At 37.3% G+C, this 12,684-nt stretch overlaps 1 protein-coding gene across 1 annotated transcript; it reads right to left on the bottom strand.

Moving 5' to 3' along the window:
• Positions 1 to 1,872: 1,872 nt before the first annotated feature.
• Positions 1,873 to 12,666, bottom strand: LOC116264871 (protein disulfide isomerase-like 5-4). The gene is made up of 15 exons (XM_031645309.2): positions 12,468 to 12,666; positions 10,982 to 11,072; positions 10,613 to 10,707; positions 10,428 to 10,485; positions 8,408 to 8,592; positions 8,050 to 8,107; positions 7,239 to 7,279; positions 7,032 to 7,106; positions 5,372 to 5,428; positions 4,158 to 4,224; positions 3,889 to 4,035; positions 2,957 to 3,181; positions 2,588 to 2,749; positions 2,435 to 2,512; positions 1,873 to 2,231 (listed from the first exon to the last, which is right to left on the bottom strand). The coding sequence occupies exons 1-15, from the start codon at positions 12,506 to 12,508 to the stop codon at positions 2,154 to 2,156; spliced, it is 1,458 nt and encodes a 485-aa protein (XP_031501169.1). The 5' UTR covers positions 12,509 to 12,666; the 3' UTR covers positions 1,873 to 2,153.
• Between the last annotated feature and the right edge of the window lie 18 nt (positions 12,667 to 12,684).

Genomic DNA, 12,684 nt, shown 5'->3' with positions numbered 1-12,684 from the left:
AGTTTCTCAAATCCATGCCATTTATTATAGGTTATAAAGAACTGAGCTGAGTCAGCCCAACTCATAGTAAATGAAAATGATACGTGAAACAAAGTAGAGAAGCAAATGTTCAGAAAATCTTTATATAGCAAAAGATTTGATTCAGAGAAGCAACATGAAGCAGAGAAAGGAAAACAAAGTAAGAAGCTACTTTTGAAAAGGGAAGAAGGATTTTCTGGTACCTATGGTCTATCATGCTCCAAAGGGCACACAGCATAGCTGGTGGGCTTGTGAAAGTTCAACTATCAATTCAATTCTTGTAAGCATTATGCTCCTGCGTTAATAAGGTGGAGCACATTACCGAGTTGAAAGTACACTCTCCCCACTTTGAACCCTAGTACAGCCCAAAAACCCTAGTATATCCGATCAATCATGAGCTGGGCAGTAATTTTGAAGCTTGTAATGTGAAAGCTAGAGAGTAATATAAATTATGGATGTCCATCAAACCAGGTACCCGATGGACAGAACGTTCTTAGAAGGGATATAATAAAATTCCTCTATCGATTCCCCCGGGAGCAACAATCTATTTGATGGATCCAACAAACAATTTAAGTGAATTCAATTCAAAAAGAAAGTGTTCTTATTTGAACCGCCTGTGATCTTCAACCAATTTTGTGCTTCAATATAATTACCTGGAGTAAGCGCTATGGCTTGTTTCCAATACTCAGCAGCTTGTTCTCCGCAATTTCTGAATCTCCCTATCGAATGGCCTCTTCTCCCCGGTCGGAATAGGTAGGTCAATTCCTTCCCTTAAAACCGTACTTGAGAGTTTCCTGCCTCATACGGCTCAACAGACAACTCTTTTTTGGCGTTACATCTTTCTTAATTTACCGTATCTAGCTGAATGAGATCTATCGGAAATCTATCCCTTCTTGGATTAGCCAAATCAAATAACCTGAAGAGGTTAAGTTAATTACATGAGTTTCAAACTCTGATTTAGATCAATAATCAGTTTTATCTCTTCTCCCACTCTCAGAAAAAGGATGCATAGATATCTCCCTCTATCATTAGAGTTTTCTGAAAGTTAACTATCTCGGTTTAGTCTAGAAATTCATATAGAATCTTTGAACAAGACCAGTCAAATGCCAGGCCCGTGATCAGCAGAGCCTGGGCCAGCTATCCAACTATTTGACTGGCTCAAAGCGCACCTTTAAACTCTTGCTCTCCATTTTTTTCTTGTTTTGTTCATTTTTTCCTCCGTCAGTCAGAATGCAGAATCTTCCTCAACGAGACACCCTCTCTCAAGAACCGTGCCAACATGTACAAATTTCTTTTCTTGGCATGTTTGCAAAGTGGAAATCCTCAATGGGTTTCACCAACGTCTGCATTTTTTTTTTCCTTCTGACGACCATCATACAAGGCAAAGCAGGCCTTGGGCCGTGAATTTTAACGGTCAGGCCCGACTCTTTAGCTTATCAAGCCGGGCCCTGGCTGCGAGCAAAGGCTTCGGGTCTCCCGATTGAATCCCGATGAGTTCAGAGATAATAAGCTCCAAAAGAAAGATCTATTTTTTCACGGCAAGATTTTTATGTAAGCTCTGACAAATTTAACACAGGAAGCGGTACCATGTCCTTATCATCAACTTGCTTAAACTCAGTTTTACTAGAACAAGCTGACAGCCAGGCTTATATCGACCAAAGAGGCCCTTTCATCTGACACAATTTAAAAGGGCCCATACGGTAGTTGATTATATTGGAGATGCGGCATTTGCTTCATGCTATCTCCTCAATGCTTCGGTTCGATTTCATAAAACATGTGACATTCGACGGGGCCACCTTTCAAGCCCGACTTCAAATCTGCTAGCGAAGCAATCAAACGTACTTCAGAAAAAAATTGATTAATTTGCATGGACCAAGCTAGCGCGGTTTCACCATTTGCTATTATTTGCAAAGTACAACAATGGTGGTTTAGACATCTTTTCTACAATCCTAAATCAATAATGAAACTGAAACAAAATTAACTTTCTGACGGCGCCAAAGTGACCTATCACTATTACATTCTCAGGTTACAGAAGGGAAAGAATGAACAATATAGAGCACCTAAAAATTTCAGAGGCCTATGCGGAAGGTGTAATTGAGCAAAATTGGCACCTCCTTGAGCAACACAGTTTCCTATCACATGTGTTTGCCTAGTTCTACTTTCTTCATCAATCGCATTGTGTTGTGAAGGATGGAATCCAATATTCCAGCAACCTGAAATGACATTGGCAAAACTAGATCAGACAAAAAAAAGGGTAGATGCAAATTAAGCTTGACCACAAACAGAGAAAAGAGGTAATTTAACTAATCAATGGACTTTCAGTGTAGTTATTGGTGAACGAAGTAAAGTAATTTTCTCTCCTGAAAACCACAGGCATTAACTCAAAAAGAATCATAAAAGGTAATGCAGAACTAACCGTGAAAACACCACCAATGATGGCACAGACATTTGTTATGAAGTGAGAAAAAGATCTAGTCACTTCTGTCACCAATACCTGAACAAACCAACAGTTTATGGAGTATTGGAAATGTTAAAAGTGGACCAAGAGAACAAATAGTGAGAGAAGCACCTGCATCGGAGAGAGCTCAAAGTGGAACTTAGCAACAGGAATGTGGTGACTATGCACCAAACTGCTGTGTGCAGTGTATTCATACTCCTCAAGCAATTTAAATTCCTGACTAGCCTTTCTTGATACAACTTCAGTCTTAACTATCTGAAGGTAGTGTTCAATCTGTAAAAGCAAACATGTAACCATCTAAATCATCCTTTTACCAGGACTTTCCACAAAGAACGCCTTACAATCTGAGGGGACACATATGCCGAGAAGTACCAAGAACTGTCAATTTGTTTCCAACTTTCCATGTATGAAAAACTAAAGATGAGTTTACATTCTGATACTAACTGACACAGGGATCAATTAAAGGATTCAGATACTCACAGTAACATTAGCATTTTCATCTCCTTGTCTGGTTATATAAGCTGTTCCTGTTAAACGGTCAGTACTTCCACCAAGATATGGTGTAAGGCGCTTCACTTCATGCAGCATTCTTGCAGAAAGTCTCTTTCCAAATGAGAAATGGTTGACAACATGAGACATATTCATAAGGGATGCGTCAAATGAGTGTGCTCCTGAATGAGCTGATATGACAAGGTTGCCTGGAACCTGCACGGAGTAACCATCCAGAAAAAGGAAAAGAAAAATATTCTAAGAGTTTTAACTTTAAGCCATCAAAGATCGATCGATTCTGGATGAATACAGAATCACATAATCATACGTTGAAATCGCTGATAGTAACTGAACAGGGTACATGATGCACAAGTGCATGCATCTGAGAATCAATGTAGCACGTATTACATTCAACACTTTCTGGTGGTACAAACATCCAACAGCCCTGTCTCCCACTCACTCACTCTCTTTTTTCCATCAAGGAATTTCACAGTTTTATTTCATAAACCTTGAAAATAATGGTCCTGCAAGGAAATTTCTGTAACTTGTGGATAGACATAATAAAACAATGATGAGCTAGACCAATCTGTAAATTTGGCAAATAGGACAGAAGGTATTATAAATCATATAACAGTGGATGTAAGAATGCAGTACAACTCTGATGATCTTGCAGCAGGTATACTTGGACAATTTTGTAATTTTTGTCTATTCAGTTTTCAGGCGATTATGTCAAGTTGCATTTCTTGAGGTTAACAGAAGACACATATAAAGTTCAGAGCGATCATCATATCTTTAGAAAGGCTTTGCAGAAAACAAACTCTGTTTCTTTTTGGCCATATCATCATAACTTTAGAAATGCTTTACAGAAACAATTTCTAAATCTTGAAAACATTTAACTACTCAATTGAGAAAACAAACTATACCTTCTTAACACGCACAAAACCCTCAATTCTGCAGCCTGCAGCTGAAGGTGCAGGGCGCTTTACTGCATTTATGGTCCCATTGGACTTATCCTCCAATGCAAGTTTGTTAGATTCCTTTGGAATTGGGGCAACCAAGGCTTCCATTGCCTGTACACATTAAATCCAGTAAAACTTCATGGAACCTTCAAACAGATTGAGTATTCAGATAACACAGTAGGTTAACATTCTGCTCATATAACTGTACAGGAACCACCAAATTGGATCTATACCTGGACAAGACTATCTGTGTCACGATCGCCATAGTATGACTCATGTTCATGATGTCCATGATCTTCCCTGTGTCAGAAGCCATAGTTCAAATGAATCTTATCCACATTTGAAATACTTGCAACTAAAAACTTCAAACAAACCTATCATTTATGAAATATTAAAAACTACACCTTTGGTTGCCGTTATTTTTTACCATTTAGACAAATATTAAAAGCTATCTCTTTCGATTATTGATATCCTAAATCCACTTGCAGACATTCGATAAATCAGAGATGAAGATATCTAGAGTAAAATCTACGTGACATAAATGCACGTATACAAATACATGGTCTAGACCTTGTTAAAGTAGATGAAGAGGCCGTAAATGCAAATTTGGTAAGTTCATGAGCATGCAACCCTTTTCTGATGTAGTGGCTTGCCTTTTGGGAATTTGTTGTTGGCTACCTTTTAGGGCAGCGAACCAGACATGTGCACCCTGGTAACCATGTTACCAAGGTGTATGCTTAAAAAGAGAAGGAAACAAAAAGAGTTTTGAAGATAAATTGTAGGGTTCATGAAATTGCCCCTGGACAACTTCATAGTGTTTGATTGCTGTGACATGCAGGGTTGACCTTCACCCCTAAGTAAAAATTTTTCCTCATGCAAACATGCCCTTAGGATATCACAAAAATGTGAAAACATGCACTCTTTCTCTCTTTCCTCCATGAAAATCAAAAGGCAACTTACTGGCTATGGCTTGAGTAAACCATCACAATTTAAAACAGTTAAATTTTCAGACTACCAAAACTAAAGACAGTTGAAACTTTTATTTCTAGAGGCCTATAAATTATCACCTTTTCTTAAGGACACATGCAATTCTTACTCTAACCAACCAGAGTTTCAGTAAAAAGTCATCTTAACTTTTGTTAGAAAATTATTGTCAAAATCCATGAAAATAAGGAAAAAACACTATTTAGAAAAAAAAATCATAATTTGATCAGAAAATGTATGACACCTGAAAAGCAAAAAAACTCAGATAAAACTCTTACAGAACTATTGTACTAGGTGATGAAATCTTATTCCCTTTGTTGCTAAGGAAAACACTTAACAAAGCAGCAATGCAACTGCATATCATATCACTTACTGAAGACAAATCTTACAGTATAGAAGAAAAAAATTATTTGTTCACTACTATAAATTTAAAGGTAGCACATCGATGGAAGAACTTACGTACTTGACATCAGTTCCTTTACGGAAGATCCTGATGGATGGATAGCCCTGTATATGATGCCTGGTTTGAAGAAAATAAAACAGTAAAAAGAAGACTTTTGAATCTATCAAGCCAGCTTCCAAAAAAAAAGAATAGCAATTCCAAAATATTTGTCAAATCCGACAACAACACTGATAACGATAATTCAACACAACATTTTTTTCAGATTCCATGGAGTAAATTCCAACAAGATACAAATAAATCACCCAGTCATAGAAACCACCGAAGTTTTCAGTATTCACACTTAAACACCTATATCTTCTTAATCTATTTCAATAAACATATATATTCCCATACATTGGCTAAAATAGACAACATTATATTTCCTAAATAAAGAACATCAAGGGATTAAATAGGTCATTCGTTTTATGTCTTTCTAGTAATCAATAGATCTTCACTGCATGAAAACAGAAATAAAAAACAATGACCCGCGTAAAAACAAAGCTTGACAGTTGACAGTTGAATATTGCAAGTCATACAAAAATCAAATTGACCAGCAACTGATATATATATATATATATATATATATATATATATATATATATATATATATATATATAGATAGATAGATAGATAACCTTACAAGCATTAAGATCATTTTGAAGAAAAAAAGTTCTTATTTGACAATGATACAGGAAGCATCAGTAACCCCAACATCCTCATTAACATTGATGAAGAAGAAAAATTAGTTTCAAATGTATAATTTAATCATGTTAGGTTTTCTAACTAACCTAGATATGAGCATGTCGAATTTCAGAATTCCTCTAAAGCTGCTTCAAGTTTAGATTAATATATCAGCAAGCTCATTCACGATCTCAAGCATGCCTGTTAACAGAAATGTTAATGACAAACACCAGGCATACACTAACCATTCATAACACATCCTTATCTGGAATTAGGTGATGTAGAACCTGCCTTAATATTTTTTACAAGAGATCTTCAGAAATCATGGCTGCCTAATTAAGTTCTTATGAAAATCTCACATGGTTTCCTTTTCTTCTTCTGAACAGGATAAGTTCCCACCACCTTGATTGTACTTCTTAGTGACATTCAGTATCAGACATTTATGATAGATAGGTAAGCAATGATAAACATTTAGCAATTCAGAAAGACTAATCTCAGCTTTTAGGAGCAAGAATTGGCTTCAAGATCCAAAGTTCCAAACCTCTGATTGTCATACATTTTCACATAATCAAGGACATAAGATCCTCAAAAGTGCCCCAGATCTTTTCTTTATCAAAGAGAAGGATAGACCTAGAGCAACTCACATCCAATGACTTGAGATCCTTGGCTCTCAATGTAGCCTTGGCAAAGCAATTGATGAATCATACAATCAGCAACCAGCAAGTATCAAAGGAATTCGATTGGCATGCTCCATCAGGTCATGGTGGAGCACATTTGCCTAGTCCTTTCTAATGAAACAGAAAAAATATGTTCCTTGATAGTAAACATAGAGGTTATCACTATTGTTATCTCTAATGGTGTAAAGCAAGCAAAACTTGCAGCATGCAAAAGCACTCGAGACTATAAAAAATTTCAATCATATCAAACTTCTTTATCTACAGTATCTGAAAGGACTAACTGGTTCATATCAAGGTCTGCACAAAGTTACTGAAAGCAATACCTTCTACACAAATCCACCTCCATTGTGCAATCAACCTTGGCCAAGAGTATCCTTCCATCTGCTTCAGGGTCATACCTGAAGAAAGGTATTCATCAGATTTTGGAGAGAAGCTACCAAGAAGGGAATAAAAAGCACCATTTTTCCCTTTCCTTTTTATTGGACAGAGAAAAGAAAGGTGGCACATGATGAAGCATGAGAGGAGCATACTTCTCTCTCATTATTTTAGCTGCTTTCTCCCATGATGGTTTCTGCAAATGAGCAAGCAGCATCAGACCATATCAAACAGAGGAAATATCAAGCCTCATGATTATATAACAGAAGAGGCTTAAAAAAGATATCAAATATATGTCAACTTGAGAACAATTCTTTTACAAGAGGAAGACCTACACTGGGCTGGGACAACCCAATGTGCCTCTTTTTCTTTTACCAGGTCTGGTCCAAGCTCCATTCAGCCAAACCATTGTCACAAATATTAATTTCAAGTTTTTTTAGCAAGATTTTTTCTTGGGTATTCATTGGAAAATGTGTTTTTCTCAGAGAAATTTAAGAAATTGAAAATTATATCAGAAAATAATAAAAATTTATGAAATAATATGAATTTTCTACTAGTTTTCTTTCAAGAGACAATTATAAAGATTCCATATAGTTCTTCAAATGTTTACAGAATTTAAAAAAAAAATCTTTTTAAGGACAATATCATGCTAACATCATAAGAAATACTTTTGAGGATATTTTCAAAATAAGTGAAATTTTGACACTTTCTTGTTTTCTATGTTTTGCTCATGCCCCATATTATCATATGTTTGTGATAATGAGACAGACTCATTTGGGTCTACAAATTAGGGTCAAGCTTGGCAGAAATTATGAGTTCAGCCATTGGCTGCTGCAGGTTACCTGGCCCCAGGCCAGGCATTGTTTGCTGTTCAACCGAACAAGAATGACTAAACTTTTATCTAAGCAAAAGGTGCCAAACCATTGAATGAAGTGACAACAATAATGAAAGAAATGGAATGTTTACCAAGCGGCTGCTCCAGTAACACCATGGGGCGAAAAAGTTAATGACCAAAATTGGGTACCTGAGACAAAATCATATCTTAATCAATTGTAAAAATCAAGACCAATCGAAATATGCAATTTGGAATTAAAATTTAGAATGCACATGCACGCATCCAATCCCATCCCACTATGCCACTATTACAGTCACAACCAAGGGATAAAATTCATGTACAAAAGCAAAAGAAAGTTCAAGGTCCAGCTTCAACTTACTGATGCACATGTATGCATCCAATCCCACTATGCCACTGTTACGGTCATAACCAAGGGATAATATTCATCTACGAAAGTGAAAGAAAGTTCAAGATCCAGCTTCAACTTACTGGTGCACAAATTTGTCAAAGGCAACTGAGTTCACAGAAGGTGCCCCTTCACCAAAGTCTTCCTCAACATCATCACCATGGTTCAGGATATCAGGGATAGGACCAGAATGAAACTCAGAGCCTGTTGCCTTTAGGTTACGGTCAATTGTAAATTTTCGGACAGTCTTTGTGATGTTTAACCTGTTCTGCAAAGTGATACCATTGTTGGAGATTGTCTATAACTAACAAGTCAAATACATAAAATTGATGACAAACACTTTGTGTTCCTTAAAACAGAAGAAACAAAAAGCAAGAACTGGTCATGTATTATAATGAAAGTAAAGTGCAGCACAAGTCATGCATTCTTCTGATGCAATGATGTTAGAATTGTTCAGTCTGGATAAAACAAAAACATTTCACAGACAAATTGAATCACAAGAACACTCCCTACTAACATCTATTCTCAAAATCTGACACACCTCAAAACCTCTGTAGTTAAAATTTGCTTTCAGGTTTCAACCAGCCACATAGATGGGCTTTCTTATACTCATTTACACATATCTTTTTGTAACAGTTCCAAAATATTGGGATATTTGGTGGGCTTCAAATGCCTCTAGTATTTGCTTTTTTCATTACCTAAATTTTCTAAGCTATTTTCTCCAACCTCTTTGGAGTCCTGAATAAGGTGACTGCTCTCAGCTAGTTGATGACGACTCCTAATACTCTATCTTTAAAGTTTTAAACTGCTTGTCTCAAAATAGTTCAACTGTTCCAAAGTGAGACAGACCACTGACACTACCTTCATAAGCAAAGATCCAAACAATTTTCTACAAAAACAACTGAATCAGTGAAACATGAGATCAGCACATAATATTTGATTTTTCAAATTCAAAGGCAAAAAGCACACCTAGGCACCTGGCACCCGCCTAGGCCAAGGCACCAAGATGGCCCAAGCAGAATTCCTTTTTTTTTTTTTCATTTCAACTATAAAATTTTATATTCATTGATGTGGAGGAGTTTCAAGTACTTGGAGTTGGACCCTTTCCCTCTGTTTCTTCATCGTTTTCCCTTTCGTATTCCTCTCCTCTATTCACCTAGCCACCGCCTAGGACCCAACTCAGCTTTCTTGTGATGTCCGCTGCCTAGGCCCACCGAGCACTTTTAACTACATAGAATTTATCTGGTCAACACCTGCTTCACAGGAGCCCGCCGAAACAAATGTCACACTAGAGTTGGCATGACCTAGATGCAGGTAAGGGAGTGGCTGTGCCAATATTTCAAGATGTGGGGATGTTCAGCTGCAACACAACTATTTTCATCCATTTTCGGGTCTACACAGGATATTTTTTTTCTCTATTTTCAACCTGATATCCAAACACAAACCTTTACTTATCCTAAAACTCCTTGCTTTAACTTCGCCTCTTCATGGCATCCAAGTAAGAAGTTTCATATAAGTGCACCAAAATATAGTTACTCTGTTAGGAATTTCATAGGCAAATCAACTTTATGTTGAACTTCTGGAACTCATTCCTCTTCTCCAGTACGCCTTATCTTTGTCCATTTTACAAAGGTATTAAATTACTGTGACAAGACCACAGCCAATTGGGACGCCATCCTTGTTGTTCAGTGAATACTAAAGGAGTTTAACACTATCATGCCAATAGAGATCCACAGACAACTTGGAACTTCTCAGACGATATAACGGTTTCTGCTGATCATCAAAGTATACCACAAATTATGTTCTCATTTCACCATTCAACATTAGGAAAACATTTAAGAAAATAAGAAAATAACTCATGGGACTAATTGAAACATGAATCTGGAACACAGAAAAACCAGCACAAACTTAACTTCATGCACAGAACCAGTGGAAAGACCCTGTCACATTTTACAAAGAATTCAGCAGATAACAGCCTCTTTGCAAAACTCAGATTTGCACAGGCTCGTCCATGCTAGATATGATTATGCAGCATAAATAGGCGTACACATTTCCCAGGTATAATTTGCACTGGTATATAGTTCAAATGATCCAGGAACTTACTGTGCCCAACACGTCGCTTACATCAACAGAGGCAAATTCACAAGATAAAGCAGGAAAGCTGCAAACAGAAGAAGAAAAATATTTAAACTAACAAGAATTAGCTCTTGTTTTCATTTCGTTTATCAGACAGAAAATAAGGAACACAAATTTGGTACTCCAAAAGAGGGTATGGAAGTCATCAATACCTCATGTTGAACTCAATGCGTAAGAAATCCCCGTCCATGCTCCTATCAACAACAACAGTTGTGGTCGTGCGTACTGCCATATAGTTGCTTAGTTCCTGAAAAATCAAGATATGAATAACCAGATAGATGATCAAGACATTTTGGAGACAAAAGAACCAATGATTGTGCCAATGAAGCCCATAGACACAGAATGCTTGTGAACTTCAATAACTGAAACACCCATAGCATGACATGATTTTTCACTCTTCTTGAATAAAGAAAGTGAAAAACAATTTATCAGGACAAAAAATTCAAGTTATCAAAAATAAACAAAAGTACATGACAAACAGTAAACCTAAGAGTACAATAACAGCTAGAGTTTACCCGTACCATTCCAAACAAAAAAACCATGGAAAGTGCTGCAATGATGGACAATCCTGCACCTGACAATGATGCCTCTGTTAAGTCTCTCGGAATTTTCCTGTAGTTCAACATTGAAACTCCAAATAATTAGAATTAGTTACTGGGTTCAATATATTACAATTCAAGCAAGATACAAGAAGGAACAAATTGTAAATAATAAATATTTTTTAGAGAGATGATTTGATTGCATCTCTAAAGAAACTACTTAACAACAACAAAGGGGAAAGAAGCACAATATGCTGGCATGCGGTAACAGCAGAAATCAGTCTAAACGCTGATGGAACATACATCAGGCAAGTGGATTGCGAAACAATGAAATGCACATACATAATAATGGATTTCTAACTTTCTCAAAACATATGAATTTTGAATACCTAACAAGCACATAGTATCCAACAGGAGATATATAATCGATTTGAGAATTTTTTTTTTTATTATCACACAAAATACACCAAACGTGCCATAGCTTTGGCCTTTACCCAGTCCCTCCAACCACTCTTAAAACTACAAACCGAACAGTTTCATTTTCACCCTCCTCGAGGTCATTCAGCCAATGTGCTTTTCAAGGCATCACGTCCTACCGTGCTTCCATTTTTTGAACCTGATTGTTTATTTGGATTAATATATGGATCAACAGAAAATAGCACACAGAACGAAATGGTTTTGCTATTACTGTCAAAACTCCAGTTTTAGAATCCTATTACTGTTCAATTTTATTGTGAAAGAACCTGGACAATCAGAAAGCGAAATGCTCATTGCTGCAGTTTCCCCCTCTTCGGTCTTAATTTTTTCCAGACAGCAGCTTCTCCTATACAGTCAGCATAACCAGCTTCCAGGAACAACTCTTAACACCCAAGGATTCGCCCATTCCTTGTTGTCTGTGGAAAATATATCATGGTTCCACAGAATGGACATGCTGATCACCCAATCGCGGCAGTTGCGTTGACAATTACCACTAGCAGAAAGGAAGTTGTATAAAGAAGTGGACTGAGCACGGACTCAACCAATTCCTCAAATACCATCTAACCTATGGACATTAAGAATCTACTCATCCATCTAATCATGGAGAATCTGTAAATCCGCCGAACATAGTTACAGTAAAACTAAAACCTCAACCTTGCTCGCGGAATCATTTCCTTTGCTCTCTATGTCATGAGCATTCACAATGATATCAAATTTTGGCTTTTAAAGCCCAATTCAGTATCCGCGAACCGCGCAGCAATGTGAATACCCGCATCAGCACCAGGAAAAGGATAACGAACACAAAAGTCGCCACCTTTCCAAAACCAGAAAACCTCGCCGACTCTACACTTTACAAATGGAAGAAGCAGATGAAAGATCCGCCAGATCTGAGGCACAATAGTCTCTACAGTCTCTCTAGAAAGGAAAATCGACATGAAGAAATGAGCGAAACGATCCTACTGGAGAAGAAGAGGGGGAGAGAGATCTGTGCCTATAGAAGTCGACGGATTTGAGCTTGCCGGCGGAGATCATGGTGAAGGACTGTCAGCGATCTTCGCTATTCGTCTCCTTGCTCCTCTTTCTTTTCCGCGAACGCTTCACGGAATCTAGTTCAGAGAGAGGTGCTCAAGCTGCTCCGGCTGTTGCACGGAGAGCAGCATTTACGTTTTCTCTTACCTCCTGTTCTCCCAATTTACGTTCTCCTTCTC

The sequence above is a fragment of the Nymphaea colorata genome, chromosome 11 (assembly GCF_008831285.2).
Source record: "Nymphaea colorata isolate Beijing-Zhang1983 chromosome 11, ASM883128v2, whole genome shotgun sequence".
Classification (NCBI taxonomy): domain Eukaryota; kingdom Viridiplantae; phylum Streptophyta; class Magnoliopsida; order Nymphaeales; family Nymphaeaceae; genus Nymphaea; species Nymphaea colorata.
Note: the sequence above shows the minus strand (reverse complement) of the source record. Positions and strands in the feature narration are given on the sequence as shown.

Bases quoted from the DNA above. Each gene is read 5' to 3' on its own strand.
- LOC116264871 (XM_031645309.2), bottom strand. From the start codon at position 12,508: ATGATCTCCGCCGGCAAGCTCAAATCCGTCGACTTCTATAG. The intron at 8,108-8,407 runs GTAAGTTGAAGC...ATTTTGTCTCAG, and splicing joins TTTGACAAATTTGTGCACCA to GTACCCAATTTTGGTCATTA. The intron at 2,232-2,434 runs GTTAGTTCTGCA...ATGTCATTTCAG, and splicing joins TCATTGGTGGTGTTTTCACG to GTTGCTGGAATATTGGATTC.